The sequence below is a fragment of the Python bivittatus genome, unplaced genomic scaffold (assembly GCF_059951505.1).
Source record: "Python bivittatus isolate LINGU-HERP-01145 unplaced genomic scaffold, Pbiv_v1 ctg000000_np1212, whole genome shotgun sequence".
In the NCBI taxonomy this organism is placed as follows: Eukaryota; Metazoa; Chordata; class Lepidosauria; order Squamata; family Pythonidae; genus Python; species Python bivittatus.
The window spans coordinates 5,713,843-5,739,289 of record NW_028277028.1 but is presented as its reverse complement, the minus strand read 5'-3'; the positions used below and the strand labels follow the sequence as shown (position 1 = coordinate 5,739,289).

At 37.8% G+C, this 25,447-nt stretch overlaps 1 protein-coding gene across 1 annotated transcript; it reads right to left on the bottom strand.

Moving 5' to 3' along the window:
- Positions 1-990: 990 nt before the first annotated feature.
- STRADA (STE20 related adaptor alpha) lies at positions 991-24,661 on the bottom strand. The gene is made up of 13 exons (XM_088140494.1): positions 24,450-24,661; positions 22,754-22,841; positions 19,681-19,738; positions 15,218-15,246; positions 12,467-12,569; positions 10,930-11,051; positions 10,426-10,534; positions 7,710-7,833; positions 7,001-7,172; positions 6,518-6,622; positions 6,136-6,377; positions 2,544-2,586; positions 991-1,281 (listed from the first exon to the last, which is right to left on the bottom strand). Exons 2-13 carry the CDS (start codon positions 22,787-22,789, stop codon positions 1,129-1,131), a joined length of 1,296 nt encoding a protein of 431 aa, XP_087996620.1. The 5' UTR covers positions 22,790-22,841; positions 24,450-24,661; the 3' UTR covers positions 991-1,128.
- Between the last annotated feature and the right edge of the window lie 786 nt (positions 24,662-25,447).

Below are 25,447 nucleotides of genomic sequence, written 5' to 3'. Positions count from 1 at the left end.
AAAGAAAATAGTTCTTCCTTTGCCCCAATAACTAAAGGTAATAACTAGCAAAAATTAAGTCAGCTGAACATCTCCTGTGTTGCTTCTCACAACTTCTGCAATAGAGCCTTTGGTCTCCTATACCATGCCAGCAATGTATGAGGAGTTCAAGACATTTAGACAGTCCAAAGTAGTTATCTTGTGATTTTTAGTTTTTGTTTAAATCTGATTTTTATTTACTGGGCACTGTACCCATTCCAAACCAAGACCCTGTAATGAATAATTTTTACTATGTTACCTGTATTTGTTTTAATAAGAAAATGTTATCCTTCATGTTGCAGTAGTGAAGATACCAATTGAGCTTAATAGCCCTTTTCAGATGTAATTTAGAGGCTGTATTTTTTTAGTTACAGGGAATTCATAAAGGGCAGCATTTATTGCAGAACATTGTGAAAATGCAGAAATCTTTTATTGGCAAGAAAACTAGATTATCAAATACAGCTTAAGACATGAGCACACACAATCTGCAACTGCTACAGCTAGCCAGAAAAGATTTGGCTCAATGTTTGATTGAACAACAATGATTAAGAAAGAAAATTAAAGAAGAAGAATGGAAAGATGTCTTACTACACAATTTGGGACAATTCATTACAGAAAGGAGTGCCAAAGAAAATACTTTTGTTAATGATACAGATTCAAGGTGTCTTCATATTCTAACCCTATGTCAATAGGATTTCTTGCTGCTATTAAGCAATTTTAAATAGGCTCTTTACTGGGATTTTTTAAAGAGTGCATGGCACTCAGTTCCTTGGATCCACTGGCAGACCAAAAATAAGACTAAAGAGATTTTGGTTTGGTTAAAAAACTGAGCCATGCTCTTTGACTAAGAGCTGTTGGCATCTTTTAGCAGCATACACTCTGAATATTACTTTATCATGTCTTGGAACTGGAATTCAACATTAATTCCCCCCCCACACACACAATAGCCTATTTCCAGGCTTCGTTCTAATGCAAATGTCAGCTAGATCAACTTCCCAAGGAAGACAAACTGCAGCGTAATGAACAGATTGCTTTGTGACACAGGAAGGGGCTTTAAATAAATTAACCAGGTCTGTAGAAAATATTTCACAATGTTCTCCTATTGGTAACCTAGAATTCCCAATCATCCATCTCAAGCTGCTCCAGATTGGAAGCCAATCCAAATATATGACTAGGATCTTGTGTCTGCATCCCTTCAAAACTGGTAATTGGCATGACAGGGTACAGCAGTTCAGGAAGTGCTTCAGATGCACGACGTTTGATCTGGAACATGGGGAAGTAAAAAACGTATTAAAACACTAGAATTAAAAGCCTAGAAGAAATGTGGTTAGTTACAATTTGACTCAGTCCAAGCTCAGGTACAACTCCGCTGCACAGTGTCATTTTTTAAATATCTGGATATGCTTTCTGCATATATGAATAAGAGATAATGACAGCATCCTAATTATGCTGATAATCATTGAATAAATCAGAATTTTATCCTTCATTCTTTTCATACCTACTGAAAAAAATAGAGGAGGATTCTTGCCATCATCTCATTTTGATGACTTCTTTGGGTAGCATCCTCTTGCTGAGAACGCTGGATTATATTAGAGGTGTGTGCTAAACAAAAAATAGGTTGTTGAACCCCAAACAAACACTTTGGTTCTTGGAAATTCTGCCAAACTCTTCTGGATTGCTGCAATTTGACAAAACCAAACCTTTTTGTTTGTTGGGAGTTTGGGCTAAAACAATCTGGGAGGGCCTTTGGGGATGGGTGGCAAGGATGGTGTGCTGCTCTGCTGTTCTGCAGAGCCTGCCACTCTTCCTAGTGCTTTCCTTTCCTTACCTCCCCTTATGAAGTCAAGGACTTCACTGGTGGTGGCTAAAGGGAAATAAGGTGAGGAATGCCCTGGAAAGAGCAGGGAAAAGTGGGCCAATTGGATATGCTATACCTGAAACCAAGGACAGGAGTAATAGTGGCTATCCAACCAGCCTGCCCTCCTAGCACCTTCTTCCTGTTAGCTGTTCTCTCTTTCTGTCCCCCAAACTACTTCTGAGAGGAACAGGCATGACTGGTCCTTGTGTCAACTGGAATATAAATGTTTCAATCCAGATACAGATCACCAGGAACTAGCTGTTCTGCATCCGAATGGAAAATTTTGTGAGGACCAAAGATTACACTTAGCTCCTATCTCCATCCTCTACAGTAACTCAGCAGACAATAAGAAACCGAGGATGGAATCTCCAAAGTTCTCATTCACAAATGCCCAAAAGGCACTGTGCTACGAGAGCAAAATTCCTGATTTTAAAATTATATAGGCCTTGCTGCCCTCTGCTCCAAATCAGCAAAAGTTGACTTGCAAAAAAATTATGCAAATTAAGTTCAAAATTTCAAAACAGAGCTTCAGAAAAGGCCCCTTTTGTTCACATACTTACAAAAATGGTTCCAACAGCAGCAGTGCATGTTTGCTCTCTCCTACCCACTCTCCACTAAAGCACGGGCGAGAAAAGGATAAAATATGTCAAGGCTGAAACCAGCTTACCTGTTTGAAAAAAGAATGGTTCAGCAATGCACTTGCACTTGGCCTGTGTATGAAAAAAACAAGAGGTTGTACACCAGCATGTAAAAGATGCAGAAATTGGAGAAGAGCAGGAAGCATCGCCCTTCAGAATATTTAAGATTCAAATCTAGCAAAGCATGATTGAGAAAGAGAAGGATGTAATGAAGAATTTGAGCAGAAATACAGAGTCATTCTCTGTGCTCTCCTCTCAACCCTTCATACCAAAAATTGTTTTCCATCTGATTTCATACAGTGAAAGACTGAGGACATCTACTTTAGAAAATCCATATTCAGGTTATTTTTTAAAAAATGTAGGTAGCAGGAAGTTCCAACCATGGGCAATTTCTGTTCCATATGCATTCCATATGCATCCTTATACTCAGGACAAAATGGTTTTGAGTATAGCTGTTTTGGGTGCTCAATGTTTGGAACTTTATAAATGTTTCAAATGTTTTGATTCAAGCATGGAACAAAAACTCCTGCTTTCAGTGCCACTATTTTGATCATTCCCTGCTGTTCTGATATGATTGGAGTGCCTCTTGCAACTGAAATAGTAGTTTCAATCATGGCTTCAGGCATGGACAGTGAAGCCAACATTCAAAAGACAACTTAAATCAGATGCACTGTCTTGAAACTGTAACACTCTGTGCTGGATTGAGCTCTGTCTGCCCTGACACCTGATGTCCTCAAGCTCTGAAATTTCGCCTACCTCCTGTTTGAGCAGCTGCTTGAGGAGTAAGTGGCCATGAATGAGTCCGCTTGCAGCTGAGCTTTTTCTACCCTCCAGCCATTCTTCACTAGGACAAACCTCTTAAGTCTAGAGTTAGCCGTGTTGAGCTACTTTCTGTCATTGGTTTCTCTCTTAGGAAAGGTTTTGGATAAACACCATCTGAAGTGCTTGTTATCCAACAAACGTTTGTGTTTGCTGTCCTGTGTACCTAAGAATGAAGAGGATTGTCTCCCGATAGAGAAAATCTCTCGTTGTGGAAGCAGCTCAGGCAAAGGAAAGAAGACCAAATCCAGGAGAAGGGTTGAGACTGATGTTCCACCATCAGCATCAGAAGCCCGTACACTGGTTCTGCAATGGGATTTTCCTTGGTAGGCATGCCAATTTTTTTTGCATGAATGTGCCTGGAACTTTTCCAGGAAGAAAAGAAGTCTGTCTTGTTGGCTCAGGGAGCAGCAGTGAACTATTCTGCTCTGAACTCTCTGAGCAAGCCAGAGGAAAGCAAAGTAAGAGACTTCTTTCAGTTTTGGAAAGCCAACATTAAGCTCTACCAACTGTTGCCTGGCAGTATATTATCTGCCCTCAATCAGCATAATGAATAAAAGGGTATTCTCTAAGGCAGGTGATATTGTGAGAGCCCTTCATTCAGGCCCAGATGCTGATTTGATAAGCAACTTGTCTTCCTAAACATAAAGTCAGTGCTTGCTAGACATTCTTGTCCTGACACTGGAGGAAGAGTAAGGTTTAGCCTGCTGGTAGCAACCTGACCAATGTTTACCATGCATGTAAGACTGACAGTAAGGAATGAGTACTATCCCTAATTCGCCTAGCCAGTCACGGCCTCACATTAGCAAGTCATACTGATGTAAGTCCCTAGATCACATAAGCTAAGAGATGCATGTTGAGTGCAAATAAACAAGTAGCTCAGCTCTGAGCTTATCTAGTTACCAAACTACCTGATTTGTAGAGGGATTCATCTGAAAATTCTACAATCAGTGGGACAAAATGATATGCACAGAGTGCACATGCACACCTAACTTCAGCAAGCCAGTAACAGTGGATTTTTTTTTTCCCTGAAAAAATATTCTCTGTGCTGGTTGGGTTGACACTGGCTCTTGGAGCTTTGAGTTAATTTCAGGAAACAAAACATTACTATGTTATTTGGTTCTTTTTTGATATACTGGTATTTATTGCACTCTTTGGAGTCTTTTGTGAATGTTATTTGTGAAGACATCGGACTGCACTGGCATAGGGTGTGGATATCTGAGGGACCACCTATCTTCAACTGCTTCTGCCTGCCTGGTACATTCCATCAGGGTGGGTGTGCTCCAGGTCCCCTCTACTAAACATTATCATCTTGCAGGACCGAGGAAGCCTGCCTTCTCTGTTGCAATCCCCACCATCTGGAATGGCATCCCCCCAGAAATGCAGCCAGTGCCCTCCCTTGTGGCATTCTGAAAAGCCCTAAAGACCTGTCTTGGGTCTATGGTTAATGTGTTTGTGGGGCCCTTGTTGTTTTCTGTATTTGTTATGGTTAATTTAGCCCAGGCTGCCTGAGTTGTATGTTTTTAACTGTTTTTATTGTTCTTGGATTTTGTAAGCCACCCAGACTACTGGGGTGGGCAGCTATAACACACACACACACACACACACACAAAAATAAATAAATAAATAAGATTATTATTATAATAAAACCTCTGTTCATGCTGATTTGACTGCTTTGGTGTATGCATGCACATTGTTAATGCTGTTGTACACCACTTATGCAATTCATAATACTCTGCTGCAAAATCTACAAACCTGTTGGTTTGACAATTTACTGCAATTCTTCTGTTCCCTTGCTGCTTAAAATGTAAAAGGGATCCTTTTTTTATTATTATTCATGGTGATTGGGGGGGGGTTTGTTGTTGTTGTTGAGTGTTACTGAGTTTTTAAAGCTGTAAAAGCAGGCAGTCTGGACTTTTATGTTTTGTTTTTTGCTAATGCTCTCATTCCAACAAGATTTTTGGTGGGGAGGGAGGTGGGCCTAGCCATTGATTGCCTAAGAAACCTACTTTAAAAAGGGGGAAAGTTATTTTTAAAATACTTTTGAAGTAATTTCTAACTGTATGAACTGCTGAGTTCATTTTCTGCCTGGCTATGAGACAGCCAGCCTTAGAGAAAACTGAAAGAAATGTGGGAAATTAACATATGCTTTTAAAAAGAATATAAAGCCTAATTCCTCCTCTTAGTTTTTTCAATAAGCATACCCCCAGGGAAATGATGCTTGAACGTCCATGGACGTAACAATAAACTGCACCATATTTTCTAAAGGGAATATGTTAAAGTTATAAGTTTTAAAAACTTTGGTTGATTTTTCTGCAAGTTGGTTGGCTGGTAGCAGCATGGACTGCAACCCCATAGGGTGAAAAACAAGGAACCAAAGTGCTTTGTTTGCATTTCCATTATCTCCTAATGCTGAAACAATCAGAAACAAAGTGTTTTCCTCTGCATACCACTAATCTGAACCTACTCTCCTTTTCATCATTCAAGTCATTCTTTAGCTGACAAACTAGTTTTAGGTTTTATCTGCATCAGTGATTCTGACAGCAACCAATTCCACAATCATATAACAATCTTCATGTTTTACTCCACCCCAAACCATTCAAAGCCTGCTCATTTGGCATGGAGAAACTGATTTAAGCAGGGAGATAATTTTTAAGTCTTTTGTAACACTTCGCACCACAGCCACAGCTATGCTTCCAAGTATCCACTGAATGCTCTCAAATGTTTTAGCTCTGACTTCCCCACCAACACTTCAACAATAACGTACCACATCCCCTAAGCCTCATTCTTTTTTCACTATACCTCAAGTCTGGGTTCCTTTGCAGGCACTGCTCTACAAAGTTGTGAAAATAGGATGAGAAGGTACGATGGTAAGGATGCGGTGCTGCTTCACCATTAGAGGCTCTGGCACTGCTGGCTGCCATGCCTTCCCCAAGACTACTGCTAGCCCCAGAGCGTGATGGCTTCATAGTCAGCTCCTCTGGAGGAATAGTAGTTGTGTCTAGTAGACAAGGGACAGTTCCATTGAGTTTCTCCAAAAGCATCTGAAGCATGGGAACAAAATAATGTTTGGTGAAAAAAATCACATTACTATAGAGCAGTTAGTGTTATAATAATTCTAGTGTCTTTGCTGTCATATGTGCAGTCAGGGACTGAAGTGAAAGGGAAACAGAAAATCCTCTACCTGAGTTGCAGGCATATCTTTGAAGGGAACATGGCCATTTGCTAGCTCACAGGCTGTTATTCCTACACTGTAGATATCAGATTTTGCATCATAGCCTTGAAGATTCTAAAATCAGAAAATCAAAACAGTGTTCTATTTAAAATCTTATTAAATTTAAATTGAAAAATAGAGAAGATAAGCTTATCACAATTACCACCAAATCAATCCATCCATCAAACAATATTTATAAATGCTTTTATTGATGCACCCATGTCAGAGAAAAATTTTTTTCTCAAGAATGAGGAAAAGAAAGATATTGAAACATCTAGAGTCAGAACACCAAGTGGCTTTAAAAAGACACTATCTGAAGCTGTTCAGAAATCAATATAAAATAGACAAGATGGGAGTGCCATACAATTCATTATATTAAAGGGACAGATTGTTTAACAAATGGACATGCACACTTAAAAGTTGAAGAACATGATACCAAGAAAACAAACATACCTGCTGCAAGACTTCTGGACTAAGCCATGGTAGGACTTTGATGCTGTATTTGGGGAAATCATGAACTACTTTGAGACGCTGGCCATGACTGATCATGCTGAGGTTACTGCGCAAGCCAGAGAGATATACTTTTCCATCTGCAGAAATCAGGATATGACTGGCCTTCACACTCCTGCATGCAAAAAGGACAGAGAGAAAACAGCCACAAACCCCCCACCCATCCAAACCATTTTATACCTAGAAACAAAAACTCTGGGATTTGAGACAGAAGGCATCATTGACAAACTCAGCAAATATTTCAGCTGTGGCAATACTAATGTGAGCAAAGAGCATATAGGCAAGTTCAGACATTTTGCTTATACCTGGGTAAAAGACTGAAACCTTATCGCTTATTCATTCTCTCTAACTCTAGAAAAATCTGCTAAGAAGCTTAGGATAATAGTTGCTTGGGTCCAGCTGCTTGTTAATATTGTGTAATATCATGGAAATATGGCAGCATGGTTTGCATATATATACTAGTGTAACCTGCGATATAAGCTAATGCACAGTGGCTGCAAAGAACTACTGTTGTAATTGTGTGTATGTGTGTGTGTGTAAATACAATTTCTAATAAGATATTATGATGACTACAGTTTCCCAATGTCTTGTGGGAAGACAAAGCTGAAAATGACTTTTTTTACTAGTTACAATTTGCAATGATCTTTCTTACCTATGCACATAACCCATATGGTGTATATAATCAAGAGCCTTCAATACCCCTTGGAGGATGTAAGCCATAGCTAGTTCACACATACCATCCATAAAATGTGTACGTATTAAATCTTTAGCAGAACCTTCAAAAAGAAAGAATGAATACAAATATTATGATTTTATACAGTCCAGAAAATCTTAATACCTGTACCTTCCATTATCTGTAAAAGGCACAAAGATGAAAAGTCATTAAATGTGAAGTTGTGACTCTACCTCACAAAAGACTGAGGTTTCTCCTTCTTTATGAGGGCTATTTTCTACATCAGCAATGGTCGTGAGGACAGAAACTAGAGGCTTTCATAAGGAATGAGAGCCAGTGTGACATAAAAACTACAGCTGGACTGCTGAACTAAGATCAGGAAGAATTAGGTTCAAATTACTATTTAACTATGAAGCTAACCTCTGTGGATCTGGAAAAGTCACTATTAGCCTAATATTACCGTTCAGAATAATTGTTCAAATCAAATAGGAGAAGGGAAGAACCATGTACATTCATATGAGGTCCTTAGAAGAATAAATATAAATATACCAAATACATTTAATCATTTGACGTGGTAGTTCGAATATATTTTTCCTAGAAAGGTCACGTGCAGAATTCTCCCAAGTACAGAAGAAAATGGAGAAGCTGTAGTTTGTTAAGGGCATCACAAGTGAACAGAGGCCCCTTGTAGAGTATTGGACCACGGCTCAGGACCAGCTCCAAGTTGGAGAGGGTATGCTTTCCCAACAATAGTTCCACTCCACTTTCTGGACTCCTATGGCTACTCCTGTGGCTCCATTTAATTGGAGTGTAGAATCTTCACAAAATGTAAGAAAACAGCTAATAACTCCAAACCATTGGCACTCAGTTCTTGGTTACAATTATTCAAGTACAAATGTATCAATATTTATTTAGAAATAAATCCCACTGTCCTTAATGGATCTTCTTTCTCCATAGTGACAACAGAAGAATAACTCTTCTGGTTTCCCTCAATCTAATCTCTTCACCACTCTCTTATTGTCAGCATGATTCACAACCAGGAGCTTATTATTTGGATTCCCAAAATGTGACTTGGCATCTCATGTATTATAGGGCATTCTGCTTTTGCTTGCACTGCTTTAGAAATATCTGTATTTTAAAATATTTGGTTTTTCCAAAGTTTTATCTGCTAAATATGTATATTAAATTTGAATTTACTTGGTTAATAACTGCTATTTCAATAATAAATTGTAACACATGAGTTAACATAAAACTCAGTATGATTATGTTTAGACAGTTAAAGCAAAATCTAATACAGTGGTGCCTCGGGTCACGAACTTAATTCGTTCCACAACTCTGGTCGCGACCCGAATTGGTCACGACCCGAATCAAATTTTCCCATAAGTTTCAATGTAAATACAGTTAATCCGTTCTGAACCATATGTATTTTTTTTAAACCACAAAAATATGAAACAAAGTACAGTACAGTACAGTATGAAGAGAGATAATGCTAACCTTGCTTGAGGCGACTTCTGGCGTGGAGGACAGGAAGGTGGGTGGGGAGGCGGTTATTGTTTGGCAGGAGAGTCCCCCTCCAAAAGGACATCAGGGAGATCTCCTTCAGGGGTTTCCTCTCTTCTTTGCCTCTTAGCTGCAGGCTGAGTTTTGGCGAAAAATCTGTCTAATGTCACTTGTTTTTTCCTGCGCTGCATAACCCTCCAGAAGAGCCCTGTTTCATCGCAGTTGAACACTTGCTGAGCTACGTATCCTTCCGCCTTCATGAATTCCGCAAATTCTTTCTTGTAGGTTTCTGCAGCAGCCTTGTCAGAACTGGAAGCCTCACCATGTCTTGTCACACTGTGGATGCCACTTCTCTTGCGGAATTTATCAAACCAGCCTCTGCTGGCTTTAAATTCTTCACTTGCTGCACTTGTAGAGGGGTTTTTTTTGCAGTAAATCACTGTGCAATTTCCTGGCTTTTTCACAGATCATAGCTTCACTAATGCTATCACCTGCCAGCTGTTTCTCATGCAACCACACTAACAAAAGTTTTTCCACCTCTTCCAGCACTTGTGTCCTCTGCTTGGTTAATGTCATTACTCCTTTTGCCACATCAGCTCCTTTGATGGCATCTTTATTCTTCAAAATAGTCGAGATTGTCGACTTCGCCATCTTGTACTCCGAACCCAGATCAGTCACACGAATACCACACTCGTGCTTTTCTACAATTTCCTTCTTCAATTCAATGGTTATTTTCTTCAAAACCTTATTCTTACTATGCTTGCTCTGCACTTTCTTTTTACCACCATGCTTGCTCTGTGCTTTCTTTGGAGCCATGCTAAAAAGCACACCAAAAAGCTTCACAGCCAGTGTCTGTCTGCAACCGCGATCTTGCCTACAGGAAGCCATGACCACGTGTCACGGCAGGGAAAATGGCCACGGATCCTGTTCATCACCCGATGCGGAGTTCGCGAACGGAAGCAAGATTTTGCGAACGGTGCTGGTCACGAACCGAATTGTTCGTGAACAGAAGTGTTCGTGACTTGAGGTACCACTGTATATGAAACAGAAATGTAACTTGGGCCTTTAATATTCTTATTTCCACCTCATTTTTAATGCTGCCACTACTTACTATCAGTGCCTGTATATGCTTTTATTATATCACAGAAACAATCCTATCTGAAAGAGCAGGAAGACCCTTCCAACTCATACTTACCATATGCCATGAATGATGTAACAACCCACAATTCATTGTCAGCTATGAAGGCTGCTTTATATGGCACTAGGTTAGGGTGGCTGAAGAATTTTGAGACATGAAGCTCACCCTGAAATCCAAAATGCAACAAGATATTCTTGGCAAATCAGTACAGTAGACTTCATAAGATATGGAAATCCAGAGTGGATTAAAAAAAAAGAATTAGCTATAAAATATAGTACTGTATTTTGTTAGTAATGTAATTTAGTCATTCAGATTTTTAACTAGCAATTCACAATTCATGGACATTTTTAGTGACTATCAATAGAGGTAGGAGGCTGCTAGTGAAATGAATAAAATACTATTATATTTTTTCCCGGTAATATCTAACTGGCCTCTGTGGGAACAGAATGCTAGACTAAATGAGCTTGATTCACAGTGACTTCATACAGTAAATCAGGCAAACTAAGAACACCTCTAGGAGGGACAAACCAAACTAATTTGGCACATGATTGCTAACTTTACCTGCAAAAATGCTACCATCTCATTGGTGCAGGCCTCTAAGTTGACTCTCCGGACAGTGACAAATTCCCCACTTGGTTTATATTGAGCCAGATTCACAGTCATTAATTCCTCAAAACCTTTTCCTGAAAAAATATGTAGCATTGTTACAATACTATTTCAACCAAAATGAGACATACAACATTTCAAACATTTTCTTGCCTCTATCCATTTTGGGAATTTTAATTATGGCAGAATTCAGGGAAGTCATCTCCTTAATCTAGATTCTCAAGATGCATTTCTTCATCCACTGTTTTTGCTAATAAATTAAGGCATTCATTTATATATTATTTACCAGTTTTATTTTTTCTATTGTAGTTAATAATATAAGAGAAGTAGTACTTGGAGAATAAAAGAAAGTATCAATACTCTCCAAGTTGTCCACATTTTCCCCCCTATTCATTATGCTTAAATCTGCAATGAATTTTCAAGCCACCAAAAGACAAATGCCAGTGGAATATACCATGACATGATCTGACAAAAACCTTTTAGCATTTTTTTTAAAAAACAGTAAATAGTGTTTTGAAAAAGAATCTATCATGCCTCATGCACAGTAATTATTATTATTAAAGTCTCAAACTGCGCTATAAATTGACCTCAGATTAAAAAATAACATAAATAATATTATACAAAATTACAAAATGAAATGGTAAAATTATGAGATTTTAAATTCTGTAACCCAGGAAGACATTTTCCTGCTTAGTGATAATATGTACATGTTTACACAAATGAATTATATTTTGTAAAATCAGCTGCAGAATTTTTAATAAGCGTGCAGCAGGTTTTGAACACAGCAGTTGAAAGCATAATGATGAGAAAGAAGAGTCACAAGTTAGTATTTGACAGAAGGCCAGATTTTAGGAGCGGAGATAATAAAGGAAGGCATTAAAATTCCATAAACAAATATATCCACAAATATAATTGAAATTTGTACTCTGTAAATAACCAACACAAAAATGTAGGATAGCCATTATGGAGGGAATTGAGAGAATATAGAGAAGTGCAGAGATGAAAACAGCAGCTAATTTTGCAGTAAAACTTTAGGAATCCAAGAATGACAGACGGCAGTTAATTAGAATTAACTATGCAGGTATGAGGGGACTATATTTCTTCTCTGCCTTTCCCCCCCTAGATCAGAATAGGCTCATTTCCACCATGGCTTGATCTGAAACAGCATGGGACAAATGAGAATACTCAAAGGAAGGCGATCAGGTATGCTAGTATTCAAGCTAAGAGATGCAATAATGATGATGGGGCACTTGGTAACTCATCACCCCACCAGAGTTTCCATTTTTTTTTCTTTTTCCTTGTCAACTTAATGCAGGGATGGGCAACATGGTACTATCTTGATATTCTGGATTACAATTCCTACACAATTTCATGTTACTGACCATGCAAACTAGGTTAGTGGGATTAATTCAAAGTATCTAAGGAAAAACCAGGTTACCTAACCTTGTCTTCAGATTTAAAGCATGTTTGGGAATACAATGGCCAACATTACCTATTATGGTCAGTAACTCATAGCAGCTGATGTCAGGCAGGTAACTGCTCATGGTGTCCCTCTTTGGGGAAGATGTTATTGACTCTGAACTTGCCTCATTGGTCTGGAAGATAAAACATAAGATATAGAAAGATATTACAAAAATCTGTAAAATAATATTGCATATACTTGGCACCATTTATTTTAGTAAAGTGAGATAGAAAACATACCCTTTGCTGGAGGTGGTATCACCTCTAAAATATAATTTTTGGAAAGGACTATCCAATAGCTGTAAAATGCCATCCCAGTCTTTATACAATGTTTGGCTGTATTTCTCACTGAATCTGTCACAAGCAGCACTTGCTTCTCTATAAAATTATCTGTTACTTCTAAATAGACATACACAGCTTTATTATTGCTCAAAATATGAAATTCAACATTTCTAGGTATATATTTGCAACCTATAGCTTTCACATCTGGTAAGAGGGTTTTTTTCTGCTCAGTTCTGCAGAATATTTCAAGTTCAAACTTTAGCATCTCCAGATAAAATTATTAGGAAGCCAGGCTATAAAAGATTCCTGGTATAATAGGGGGGCCACTACACTCAAAGTTGACAACTCTTAGCCAGATGGATCAAAGATTATGAGTTCCTACTGTTATTTCCAAAATGTTATATCCATTATATTTTCTTTGCAATACAATTGAAAAAAAACTAATTGTCTTCTCTTCTCTTCCTTTAATATCTCTCCCTCGTTTGAAAAGCATAACACACACTGAGTGCACTTGAGAAACTATAGTAAAGAATGTATTTAAAAAAGGAAGTCAGAAAGGAAAAGTTGCCAGCAGAAGAAGTCAGGTTTTGGAGAACAGCCATTGTCTAAAAGTTCAATGTTAGTAAGTTTACTCAAAGTTTACTGAGTCCAATAGGGCTTACTCTGGCAAGTATATGTTCAATTACATGCTAAAACTCTTTAAGATGCAGGTATTCACACTAAACAAGTATGATTAAACTTTGTGCTGCACAGAATAAAAATAGCATGTTGTTATTTACAGAGGAATATAGTTTCCAGCAAATCCGTTATTTCCCTCTTAGAAAACATCATAAACTATTTTCTAAATTGCCACGCAGAAACAATAACTGCTTGAAAAATTCTATTCATGCAGAAGAATTCTACTGAAGCTTGATGTTTTACAAACATGTTAAAAAGTTTGAAATTAAAATTTTACTTGTGATATAGCTCCTTCAAGTAAATCAAATTACAGCCGCTCCCCAAGGATTTCAACACTGGATGATTTTTGGTGTAAAATGGCAAATTAATTTCTCATTTCAAATTGTTTTTAAAAAGCCAGCTTTTTATAGCATAAATTTGGTTGGATTTATGTTTTGACAAAACTTGTTTGGAAAAAAAGATGCAGTACTGTATTACTAATGCAGCTGGAAATACCAGAACAAAAGCTGGGGGGAAATGATATACTAAATGCTACTTCAGCATCATCTCTCAGTTCTCTTTTTTCCCCTAACCCTCTCATTCTCTTCCTATCATTATCTTATAATTCCCTCACCTAGATTTTCTACCAGTTCCATTATTTCTTACACTAAGATCCTTAGTCCTGACACAATAAAATGCTCTTCAGATACCTATTCCATCTTACTGTAGCCAGCATGATTTTTGTCTCATTAAACTTCTCTGTTGTTGCCACCAGCCCTGAACAATTCTGTTATTTTCTTCTGTCCTTGATCAGCATATCATATCTTCTACAGTATTGCTAGACTCTATGAAATGCATCCCTTCTTTCTTACTGACTTTCTTGCTTGAGGTTCCTGTTAATGGGCTTTATTTTTCTCACATTTAGGCTTCTTCTACTCATTGCCCTACATCACAATCTATTGCTTACTTTGCTTTTTCTTCAGCTACTGGCTTCATGATCATAATTCTGTTGTTTTCTGGGTCTTCTTCACAGCCGTCTTTATTCAAACAATTCCAACTGTTCTTACTGTACTATGGAAGGCTACTCTTGAAAAACATAATGTCTCTCAGAACCTGAAGAGTTTATCAAGATTGAAACTGAACACTTTGAAGTTTTACTGATGACATTTTTACAGCTCATCAATGATGAGTAGATAATGATGACTGAAAATAAGGCAGATAATGGGTTTATAATAAACACATCTATTCACAATTAAGTCACACTGAATTCAGTGTTGATTTCTCCCATGCAATTCTGTATCACTTATTTGGGAACAAATCTACCTGAATTCAATGGAACTTCTGAGAAGACAAGTCTGAAGTTGCACCATAATCTCTTAAATATTCCATATATAAATGGATAAGCACTATTCCTATCAGCAAAATGGAGTTTTTCCCAATCTGGCCAGAATTATGAAAAGTTACAGGGATGTTAAATTTGTTTAGTCATGACTGCCTTGGATTTCAATTTGAGTTTTTATTATTTTTCAATAGCAGATCAACTACTTCACTTTTACATTTTATTTTTTAAACAGGCATTATACCAATTACAAAAATAAAGGAGACCTGGTCAGATTAATTGCTTGAGGGTCCAAGGTTCTTGACCAAAATAAAATACCTATGAACAATTGTGCCAAACACCACAACCTTCTTTCCAGGGTGAAATCTTGTGCCCACACAAATAAAGCTAAAACATTTGATGTATAAATAAGACAAAATGAAAACAAAGTTAAAATGTCCACAAGGAATAGAATAAATTTCCATGCAATAGGCCACAACATCACAGCCTATAAAGGACACTTACTTTTCTCCGAGAATCGCCCGGAGGCTGCTCTGGAGTAAAGAAATTCATAATTCAACTTTGTTTTTAAAACAGATACCCATTAAAAATAAACCTGAATCAGTTCATTAACAAGAAAAAATAACCTCAAAAAATCTGGTTCCATATTAAGATCTGTGATTGGACAAAAACAGTAATTTCTTGAAAAATCTATAACTGTTATTTTGTTCTGCTTAAGACATAGATATACACACACATACATACACACACTCACTTTGGACTAAAAATATATAAATACAGATATACAGGTAGTCCTTGCTTAACAACCCCAACTGGTAGTGGCAACTCTGCCACTAAGAAAAGCAGTCGCTAAGTAGGAAATCATGTAACTGCAACTGTGCTTTCCAGCTGGAAAAAGACAAGACCACTCAATTTCACACTATTGGCTTTTGTTTGCTTCCTAACCACTCCCCCGCCCTTTGGAATACTTGAGTGCCTGCTTACTGTCTTGTACACATCAAAAGCAATGCGATCACACCGCAGCCTGGGCTGGTAGCCGCAGGAACACTACGCAAACAGCTTACTCTCTTGAAATCTCTTTGTCTCCAATCTCTCTACTCTGCGGAGTGAGGGGGAGAGAAGAATCAGGCAAAGGAGAGAATGCCTACAGAAATCGCTTGCTTTTTTTCTCTCCCCCTATCGCAAAGCGGAGATATTGAAGAGAAAGAGCTTTCAAGAGAGTAAGTTGTTTGCTCTTCTACGCATTGAGAGCAATGCAATCTCACTAGCAGTGAGAAAGGGTCAGGTAAGGAAATACTGCCTACAGAAATTGCTTGCTTTTTTTTCTCCCCCCACCCTCTCACAGAGTAGAGAGATTGGAGAGAAAGAGATTTCAAGAGAGTAAGCTGTAAGCTGTTTGCATAGTACACCCAGCCGCAGGCTGCCAGCACAACTGCATTTATTTCGATGTGCAGAAGAGCAAACATCTTATGGTACCCTTTTGAAATCTCTTTCTCTCCAATCTCTCTGCTCTGTGTGTGTGGGGAGCGGGGGGGGGGGGGGAGGGAAGGATCAGGCAAAGGAGAGATTGCCTACAGAAATCACTTGCTTTTCTTCACCCTCCCCTCCCAGAGCAGAGAGATTGGAGAGAAAGAGATTTCAAGAGAGTACTGTAAGTTGTTTGTGTAGCATGCCCACAGCTCCTAGCCCTGGGCGGCAGTGTGATCACATTGCTTTTGATGTGTAGAAGAGCAAACAGCTGACTTTCTTGCAATCCCTTTTTTCCCCAATCTCTCTGCTCTTCAAGGGAGGAAAAAAAGAAAAAAACACAGGTCAGGTACAGGACAACACGTACTGACTGTAATGGTGATCACATGACTGCGGAACACTGCAAAAATCATAGATGGTCATAAATGGGCCATACAGTTATTTTTTTCAGCACCATCATAATTTGAACAGTCACTGAACGAATGGTCAGTAAGTGAGGACTACCTATATACAGATACACACTCCTCACATTTTATCGCCCTTTCATCAAGGCTTGCAAATTTTCAAAGTTACATTATTTCTTTGAGGGAGAAAATAGTTTGAGGCTTCTGCTTGCAGACTTCAAACATCAAAAAGTAATCCTCATTCTTAACTGAGGAAGAAAGAAAGCTGCAGACAGTAAAACATAATAAGAATCCCAAGTTTCTGTCACTGACTTATTAGATTTTTACAAGCATGTCTGTTATCTATTTTTTGTACATACATGACTTTAGCTAGGTAGTTGGGAGGAAGCTACACTGCATCATAAAACTAATGAGGAAAAGACAGTTAGGAAGTTTGGCCAGTTCCTCAAACAACAACAAAATTATATAGGTTGAGAACTCCAAAAATTATTACATGAAAGAACCACCTCCCCACAACTAATTCTAGCTTGGTGTTAACCTGTGAAAAAACAAAAACAAGGTTAAAAAAGAAAAAGCACCAGTTGTTCCTCAGCACTTATGTTCAGTGTTATTATCTCCGAACGTAGAGATTCAACACTGCTGTTACAGTAGCCACTGATGGATTTATCCTTCAGAAATATTGATCTCATTAAGAAAATACAAATTAGTGACTTTCTATACATTTGTGGCAGTGAAATCCATAATTAATGTATACAATGAACTTGGAAACTGCTTTATGGAAGTTATTTATTCCTGTTTGTTCATCTGATTGTTTTCATCCCTGCCACTCAAGCAGTTATTTTCATTCCCTTCAGACAGAAAATGTCAGGAAGCATGCCCTTCTTCTATATAGAGAAAGTGATGCCCTTGTGGTGGAGTTTAGTTGGGATGGGCTTTTCCTTTCCAAACCCATGCTCAATGAAATCACTGAACTCATGGTGGGAGGAATTGTGCAGAACAACCTGACTCTTGCACCAAAGCTAGCAACAAATGGCAAATTATCAGAACTAAAGATATACTAGTGTAATGTTCTAGTTTTCAGCTGATGCTGGTATTTAGAGATATTTAGAGAAGGAATACAATACAGGCATGGGCAGATTTACATCCTAGAATATTAGCTGAGAGGAGGGAATTTAAGGAAATTATTAAATAATGATTATTTTAAAAAGAGATTATCCCAATAGAGATTCTTGGGGCCAATATTCTTATCATCTTTCTTTGATAGTGAGAAATATCAATTTATTCCTATTCTCTTCTATATTTTAACCAAGTATTATTTATTATTTTTTTGATTGATTTATATAGCCGCCCATCTCAGTACATGACTCTGGGTGGCTCACAACATTCAAACAAAGATATATACTAATACAAAATTAATTAATTAATCCATCCCAGGACTTATTCTCTTTTCTCATATTTGTTAAAACTACTCATAAACCTTTGTTGTCAGAGCTTATTAATAGCTTTCAAACTATATCCAAAACAGATCACCATTATCATTTTTAGAACTCTAAAAGATTAATGAGGCAGGACATCTTTTTATAGGAGTGATACTGATTTTCAGGCAGCTATTCTGTGACCTGCTTGGTAATTTCATTTTTAATTACGTTTTAAGAACACCGTCTTAAGTTTGTATAAAGACTTATTTATAGATATGATCATTTTGACAAAGTTTGACATATAAACTTAATATGAATGATAAACCAACACAGATAACAAGATAGTATAAGATACAACCTTTGATCCAATAGTTAGAGGGAATAATACATAATCCCCGAGGTGGTGGAATAGGATAAACTTGGAGCCTGAGGATTGTATGGGTTGATGGACTAGAGGTGGTGGGACAGGGAGCTGGTTTTCTTGGTTTTGATTTCATTAACGTTGTGAGCTGCCCAGAGTTGCCTTTTACAAGATGGACAGCCATATAAATCTTTTATCTAAATTACATAAATAAAGCCTAAAAAGGACTTAAGTAAGTTTTCTGATCTTCAACAGCTTCAAGTGCTCATGATTAATTATTTGCCTTTTCACAATAAACCCAGCTCAGAAAAGACTGCTAGGGGAATTTCTTACTTTAATGCAGGGGTCCCCAACCCCCAGGCCACAGACCAGTACTGGTCCATGGCCTGTTAGGAACCGGACCGCACAGCAGGAGGTGAGTGGCAGGTGAGCGAAGCTTCATCTGTACTTACAGCCGCTCCCCATCGCTCGCATTACCGCCTGAGCTCCGCCTCCTGTCAGATCAGCGGCGGCATTAGATTCTCATAGGAGCACGAACCCTACTATGAACTGCGCATGTGAGGGATCTAGGTTGCGCACTCCTTATGAGAATCTAATGCCTGAAGATCTGAGGTAGAGCTGAGGTGGTGATGCTAGCGCTGGGGAGCGGCTGCAAATACAGATTATCATTAGCAGAGAGGTTTGACTGCACAGAGACCATAATAAATCAATTGCTTGCAGACTCATATCAAAACCCTATCATGTAATGCACTTGAATCATCCTGAAACCATCCTCCCCCAGTCTGTGGAAAAATTATCTTCCACGAAACCGGACCCTGGTGCCAAAAAGCTTGGGGACCACTGCTTTAATGAGTACCACTCTTCCCTGTACTCATGTTGACCTTGTTTTAAATGACTATTTTTTCTTAAATATTAGACTACAAGTATAGATTACAGCTTCAGTATTTTCCTTACACATCCTTTTGATGACCAATCCAACACTCTACCATCTTGCAAAAATCTAACATTCAAGGAACAATATCACTGGAAATTCTTTTACAGAAATTCATTAGAAATCAATTGGCAAGCATATGACAACTAATTGAGGGATTTCTAGTGCACGCTGCAATTCATAAGTGGTATATTGATGGGAGAAACTTTGAATTACACCTACAGATTCTTTAAAACAGATACTCAAATGAGGCCAATCCAATTTTGTGTTACCTACAGAAAAAGAATTCAGGGTGGCACCTTTTCTGTTGCCATTTACCTAATTTATTTTCATTATACTGGAAAACATGAAGCAAGAAAAAAATTGAATATAGTTTAAGCACTTACCTCCAAATAGTTCCAATTCCCTTAAACCCTCAAAAATAAATTTTTCCGACATCCACCGCTGTGAAAGAAAAAAACCCAGAAAGTAATATGACATAATTATCATAATTCTACTTAATCAAAGGAAAAAAACAGCACAATCCTTTGACTTAAAATATAACAGCAGAGAAATGTTTAGAGACAATGCAAGCCATAATTTGTTATTATATGAATATGCAGTAAAGAATTTCATTCTTTCATTTGTTACCATTCTTTTCTGTTATAGTGATTCCCTTTTTCCTTTTTAATAATTTTTATTGAAGAAATTTTTAACAAAGTAAAAAAACATAACAGAAAATAGATAATAAAGAAGAATAGTAAATAGTGAAAAGAGGGAAAAAAGGAAAAGAAAGATTAAAAAGAAGTGGCTTCCAATCTTCTTGACAGCAATTATAGATACATTTTACTTTGCCCTTTTTCTCTAAGGTTACATCATAATTTCCTTCTTTCCATAAGCTACCCTTTCTAATCTTCAACCCCATAAATCACAAGTTCATTTTTCTCTTTTTTCAGCAAAAAGTCCATAAAGGGTTTCCAGTCACTAATAAATGTAGTTGTTGATCTTTCTCTAATCAAACAGGTTAATTTTGCCATTTCTACTAGTTCTGTCACATTCACCAACCATTCCTCCATTGTGGGTATTTCAGAGTATTTCCATTTTTGTGCATATAATAGTCTTGTAGCAGTAACTATATATAACAATAAACTTCCATGGCCCTTTTCTAATTGACTGTCCATTAATCCCAGCAAGAAGAATTCTGGTTTCAGTTGAATGTTAATCTTTAACATTCTTTGTATCATTATATATATTTGAACCCAGAAGTTTCTGGCTTTTTTACAGGTCCACCAGGTATGATAAAATGACCCTTCGTGTTGTCCACATTTCCAACATAAATCTGAAGTACTTTTATACATTCTAGACAATTCTTCAGGAGTCATGTACCAATCATTTTATAAACATTCTCTTTAAAATTATAACATATTATAAATTTCAATCCTTTTAACCACATATTTTCCCACTGCTCCATCAGTATATTGTGTCCAGAGTTCTTAGCCCATTTTGTCAGTCTTTCACTTGTTCTTCCATTTCAAATTTCAATGAAATTTTATACATTTTAGCAATTACATGTTCATCATTTATACATAGGTCAAGTTCAAATTCTGTCATCTGCTGCTCAATTCCAAATGTCCTATTATCTTCCTTAAATCTTTATCTTAACTGTGCATATGGAAACCACTGAAAACTAAATACCTCTGCAGCCAGTTGCTCTCTTGATTTCATCTTATATTCTCTATGTTCCTGTTCTAACAACTCTCAGTAAGTTAACCATTTTTTCTTTACCCACTGTTTCTTTCCTGTAAAATGCTTGTTGTGCTGAGACCCATAAAGGCATTTTCAGGCATAGTCTGGGTTTATATCTGTTCCATATTCTCAATATGGCACTTCTAATATAATGATTCTTAAAATCTACATTAAGCTTAACTTTATCATACCATAGAAAATCATGCCATCTGAACCTCAGATCGTGCCCTTCTAATTTTAAAATTCTCTGTTTCTCAGCAGCACCCATTCTCTCACCCAGACTAAGCAGCAGGCTGCAAAATACAATTTCAAATCAAGCAGTCCCAATCCTCCTCGTTCCTTTGCATCTTGAAGTATTTTATATTTAACTTTTGGTTTTTTCCCTTGCCATACAAACTTAGATATATCTTTTTGCCATTGTTTAAATGGTATTATCAGTAGTCATAATGGGTATTGTTTGAAACAAAAACATCATTCTTGACAAAACATTCATTTTTATCACAGAAATTCTGCCCAACAATTGTAATTTCTTCCATCTTAATATGTCCTTCTTGATTTCATTCCATGTCTTAACACAATTATTCTGTATAACTACAATCCATGTTAGTCATAGCCAAGTATTTCACTTTTTTCTCAATCTTAAAACCAGTTGTTTCCATCAATTGGGTTTGTTGTTTCATTTTCATATTCTTTGTTAACATCTTCATCTTTGTTAATTTTAAAAACAGCTAACACCCAAAAATCCTTTAGTTTTTCCATTAATATTTCTATTCCTTCCAGAATAGAAATTCTTCCAAAATTATCACCAGTCATCAGCAAGCATCTATAATTTATATATTTCTCTTTTAATCTTCACTCCAGCAATTCTTTCATCTTGTCTTATATCTCTATTCAATACTTCCAAAGATAAAATAAATGGCTATGGTGACAAGGGGCATCCTTGTCTAGTCCCTTTCTGTATCTCACAGCATTTTGTTAATTCCCCATTCACAATTATCTGTGCCTTTTGCGATTGATTTTACCCATTTAATAAAATTCCCACCAAATTCTACAGCAAATCCCTTTTTCCAATTATGGTTTAAGACAAGCCATTATTTGTTGATTTATAGCAGAAGCAGAAACTGAGGTTTGCTAGTTCAGTCATAATAGTAAAGTACATTTTGCTTCAAACACAGAAAATATTAATCAAAGCTTAACTATCTTCCAAAGCAGAAGATCCTTAGATAGAATTTGTAAACCAACCCTCCTAAACTGGCAAATTTACCACTCAGTGTTGTAAGTACCAAACAAAACTCTCCTGAAAATCTCCATAGAAAAATGTATCTAGGCATGAAATGAATGTAGACAAATAACTTTAAAAACTCTAATTGTTTAAGCTATATGACAGCACACTTACAGAAACGGGCCTTCTACAAAGTAGTCACAGTTTTGTCTAATTTGTCCACTTAAATATATATATGTATGTATGTATGTTCTACATCCAAATAATAAATGTCAATTTATTAACTCCAGAATTATTCTAGATATGTTTGCTCAAAGTAATACATTTACACCGTATTAACTGTATGTTGAGACAGTAGCCTAGTCCTAACTAATCATTACCGTTAACAGACTGGAATATATCCACAGAAAGAAATATAAATAACCAGAGTTATATTCTGTCTGCCATCCCTGAAAAGGAAAAACATGCAGGAAAACACTTGTTAAATTGTTTTGAAAGTGTTTGACACTCACCCTAATTCGTTCTGGTTTACTTACAAGGAAAGACATGGAATCCACACTTGATAATGCTACTCCACAGGCATGAAATTTTTAAAGTGACCTAATAGAAAAAGCAAGAAAGGTTATCTCAAAAAGCTGAAAACAAATAAACATTTCTACCAAAGTTCTCACCAGCTTGCTTCATTTAGCTAAGTAAATTAGCTGTATCAGGTGAACAGGATAGTTTGTACACCAAAAAAAACCAAAAAACAAAGCAAAACAAAAAGCAAAACACCAAGTAGAGCGCAATTATGGAAAGATACATTCTCCTCAATTGTAAAGTTCACCGAACACCTTAGAGGAGTTAAAAAACAACAACAACACAAACATGGTGACTTTCATTACATTTGTATTATTTACATTATTGCCCGTAATGGGAGAAGAGGGCCACAGGTGCATTCTCCCTAAGCCAACCTATTGAGAGAAAGGTTGTAGACTTAAAATCTATTCAAATTGCAAACCCATGGCCTATAAATAATGGCTGAAGAGAGTTAAAGATTATGATGGAAGCCTTTATTATGCCAGGATAGCTCAAGATATACTGGTGCACTATCAGCCATCTGTTGGCCTATCATCATTATTGATTCAACTCCACCAGAACTGGATTTAACACAGACTGGAGTGAAATTCTTTCTTTTCTCAAATATTGCTCTCACCCTCAGTGTAACATTAAACTAACTTGAGAAGCAGTTTAAAATCAAACTTCTTTCCAACAGAATTCGTAGTAAATCAGTACCTAACTGCAGCATATCCACAACGGCCTGAAAGAGAACTCACAGCTTAGGCAACAGGAACTGCAGTGCTGCTGGTTTCTGCTGCTTCGTATTGTCCAAAAGAATAAACAACCCAGTCTCTGAACATATATACAGGAACATTTTAACAATAGTTGATTCTTTTAGAATCCTGTGAATAGCAACTGTCATGACATTCTTTCACTGGAGATTTTTTAAAAAAGGACAACAGAGGTAAACAAAAATAATTTCAAAAGACTTATCAATTATTTTGCATGTTTCTTCAGTGACCAAGCTGAAAACAGTGCTAAAGGCTAAGACTGACATGCTTAACCAGATCAGGGTTATTTTGTGTATCTCAGCATGTGAACACAGTCCATTTGACTAATTTATGGTTCAATGAATTGTGCAAACTTTAAAAAACTCAGTAATTAGGTTAAATGTGTTGTGTGAACTCAGCCATTACATTTAGGTTTTTTTTCCAATAAATCATCAAGAAACAAACACGATAGAAATGTAAAGCATAAAGAAAAAAAAGCTAATCCCAGATTGCAGGATTGTTCCTATAATCTGGAAAGGGTTGTTTTGTTTTGAAGGGGAATAACAAAGTAACATTTGCGGCGGCCTCAGACGTTTTTAGAATAGACCAATTCGTGGAGGGCGATCCGCTGACAGCTAACAGCTATAACGACAAATAAAAGAAGTCCCACAGTCGGAAGGAAAAAACGGTCTCTGCCACCCCGGCCACCAACGCCGCGTCTCAAGGTGGTCATTGTTGTGATCCGAGACTCAGGGAGCCCAGTTGCCCCAGCCAGGCAATGGATGTATTCTCCGTTCAGCAGCGGCCACGGAGATGCTTTTAATGCCAACGCTGTTTTATGCCTCCGGACAAGCACACAGACATGTAAGCTCTATTAGTGTAATATGAGATATCTCACTCAGACAGGCGGCCTCCTCTAAAGAGCTCCGGAATACCGCGTCCAGAGAGAAGCAACGCGGAACAGGGACAGATATACGTTTGAAAAGAAAATTGCGCGAGACTGGGAAGATCGCGAGGCCTCCCCTCTCTTAGCCCAACCTCCGCAATGCACACGAAGCCCGACCCCCCTCGGCTCCGAGAGATTGCCCCGGCAACCTGGAGAGACGCGGGTCGCCTGCGCGCGCACCTGCTTGTGGAAAGGAGCAAGTCGTTGTTCTTCGAGGTCAACTCCGCCTCCAGGAGCCCTTCCTCCCCTCAGGCCAATCCTCGCAGCCCAGGCTTGAAGGCGGGAAGAGAATCGGAACCTCGACAAGCTCTGAGGCGGGGCGGCCAGAGAGGGAGAGTCCGAGCCAACATCCAATTGCTTGAAGGTGGGACGTCCCGGTTCTGGAAAATCTTCAGAAAACAGCAAGATACATCTTAGCTTCTAACCTAGGTTTCTTTCAGGCGAGAGAAGGTAGCAAGAAAGATAAGATTTCGTCTTTGTTTCTTACGGGAAACATTTTCAACTCATTCTTGCATATTTTGAGCAATTGATCTGTCCTGTGCTGATATATTCTGCGTGAAAAACACGGATATATTCAGCTCTTCACCAGGCAAGTTAATAAACAAGAGTAGGAAGAAGTGAACTTTGTAAAACAAGGCGAAGATTAAGCGACATCGTCTGCGCAGCGCCTGTCTAAAATGGAGTTTTGGACTATGTGAAAAGTCACTGTTAGATGTTGCTGATATCAGGGCTCTTCTCTACCTGGTAATATGCTTTCGTTCTGTCCAAAGCAAAGTGGAAAACTGCTGCTTCCACAGAGATCTATTTGCTGCACCTCGAAAACGAGTCCTGCACAGTTGTTGCTCTTACATGAAGGCGGGGGGAGAGGGCCTGCCGCTGCTGGGGAATGTGCGGGGAAGGGGGTTCCTCTTTCCTTCCCTTTCTCTTCCACCCTCCCCAAATGCTAATCC

What these genes read in the sequence shown, in the direction of transcription:
- STRADA (XM_088140494.1), bottom strand. Translation starts at nt 22,789, where the DNA reads ATGTCTTTCCTTGTAAGTAAACCAGAACGAATTAGG. An exon ending in AAGATATGCCTGCAACTCAG is followed by an intron (nt 6,378 to 6,517) that starts GTAGAGGATTTT and finishes CCCATGCTTCAG; the next exon opens with ATGCTTTTGGAGAAACTCAA. An exon ending in CAAAGGAACCCAGACTTGAG is followed by an intron (nt 2,587 to 6,135) that starts GTATAGTGAAAA and finishes TTTCATACACAG; the next exon opens with GCCAAGTGCAAGTGCATTGC.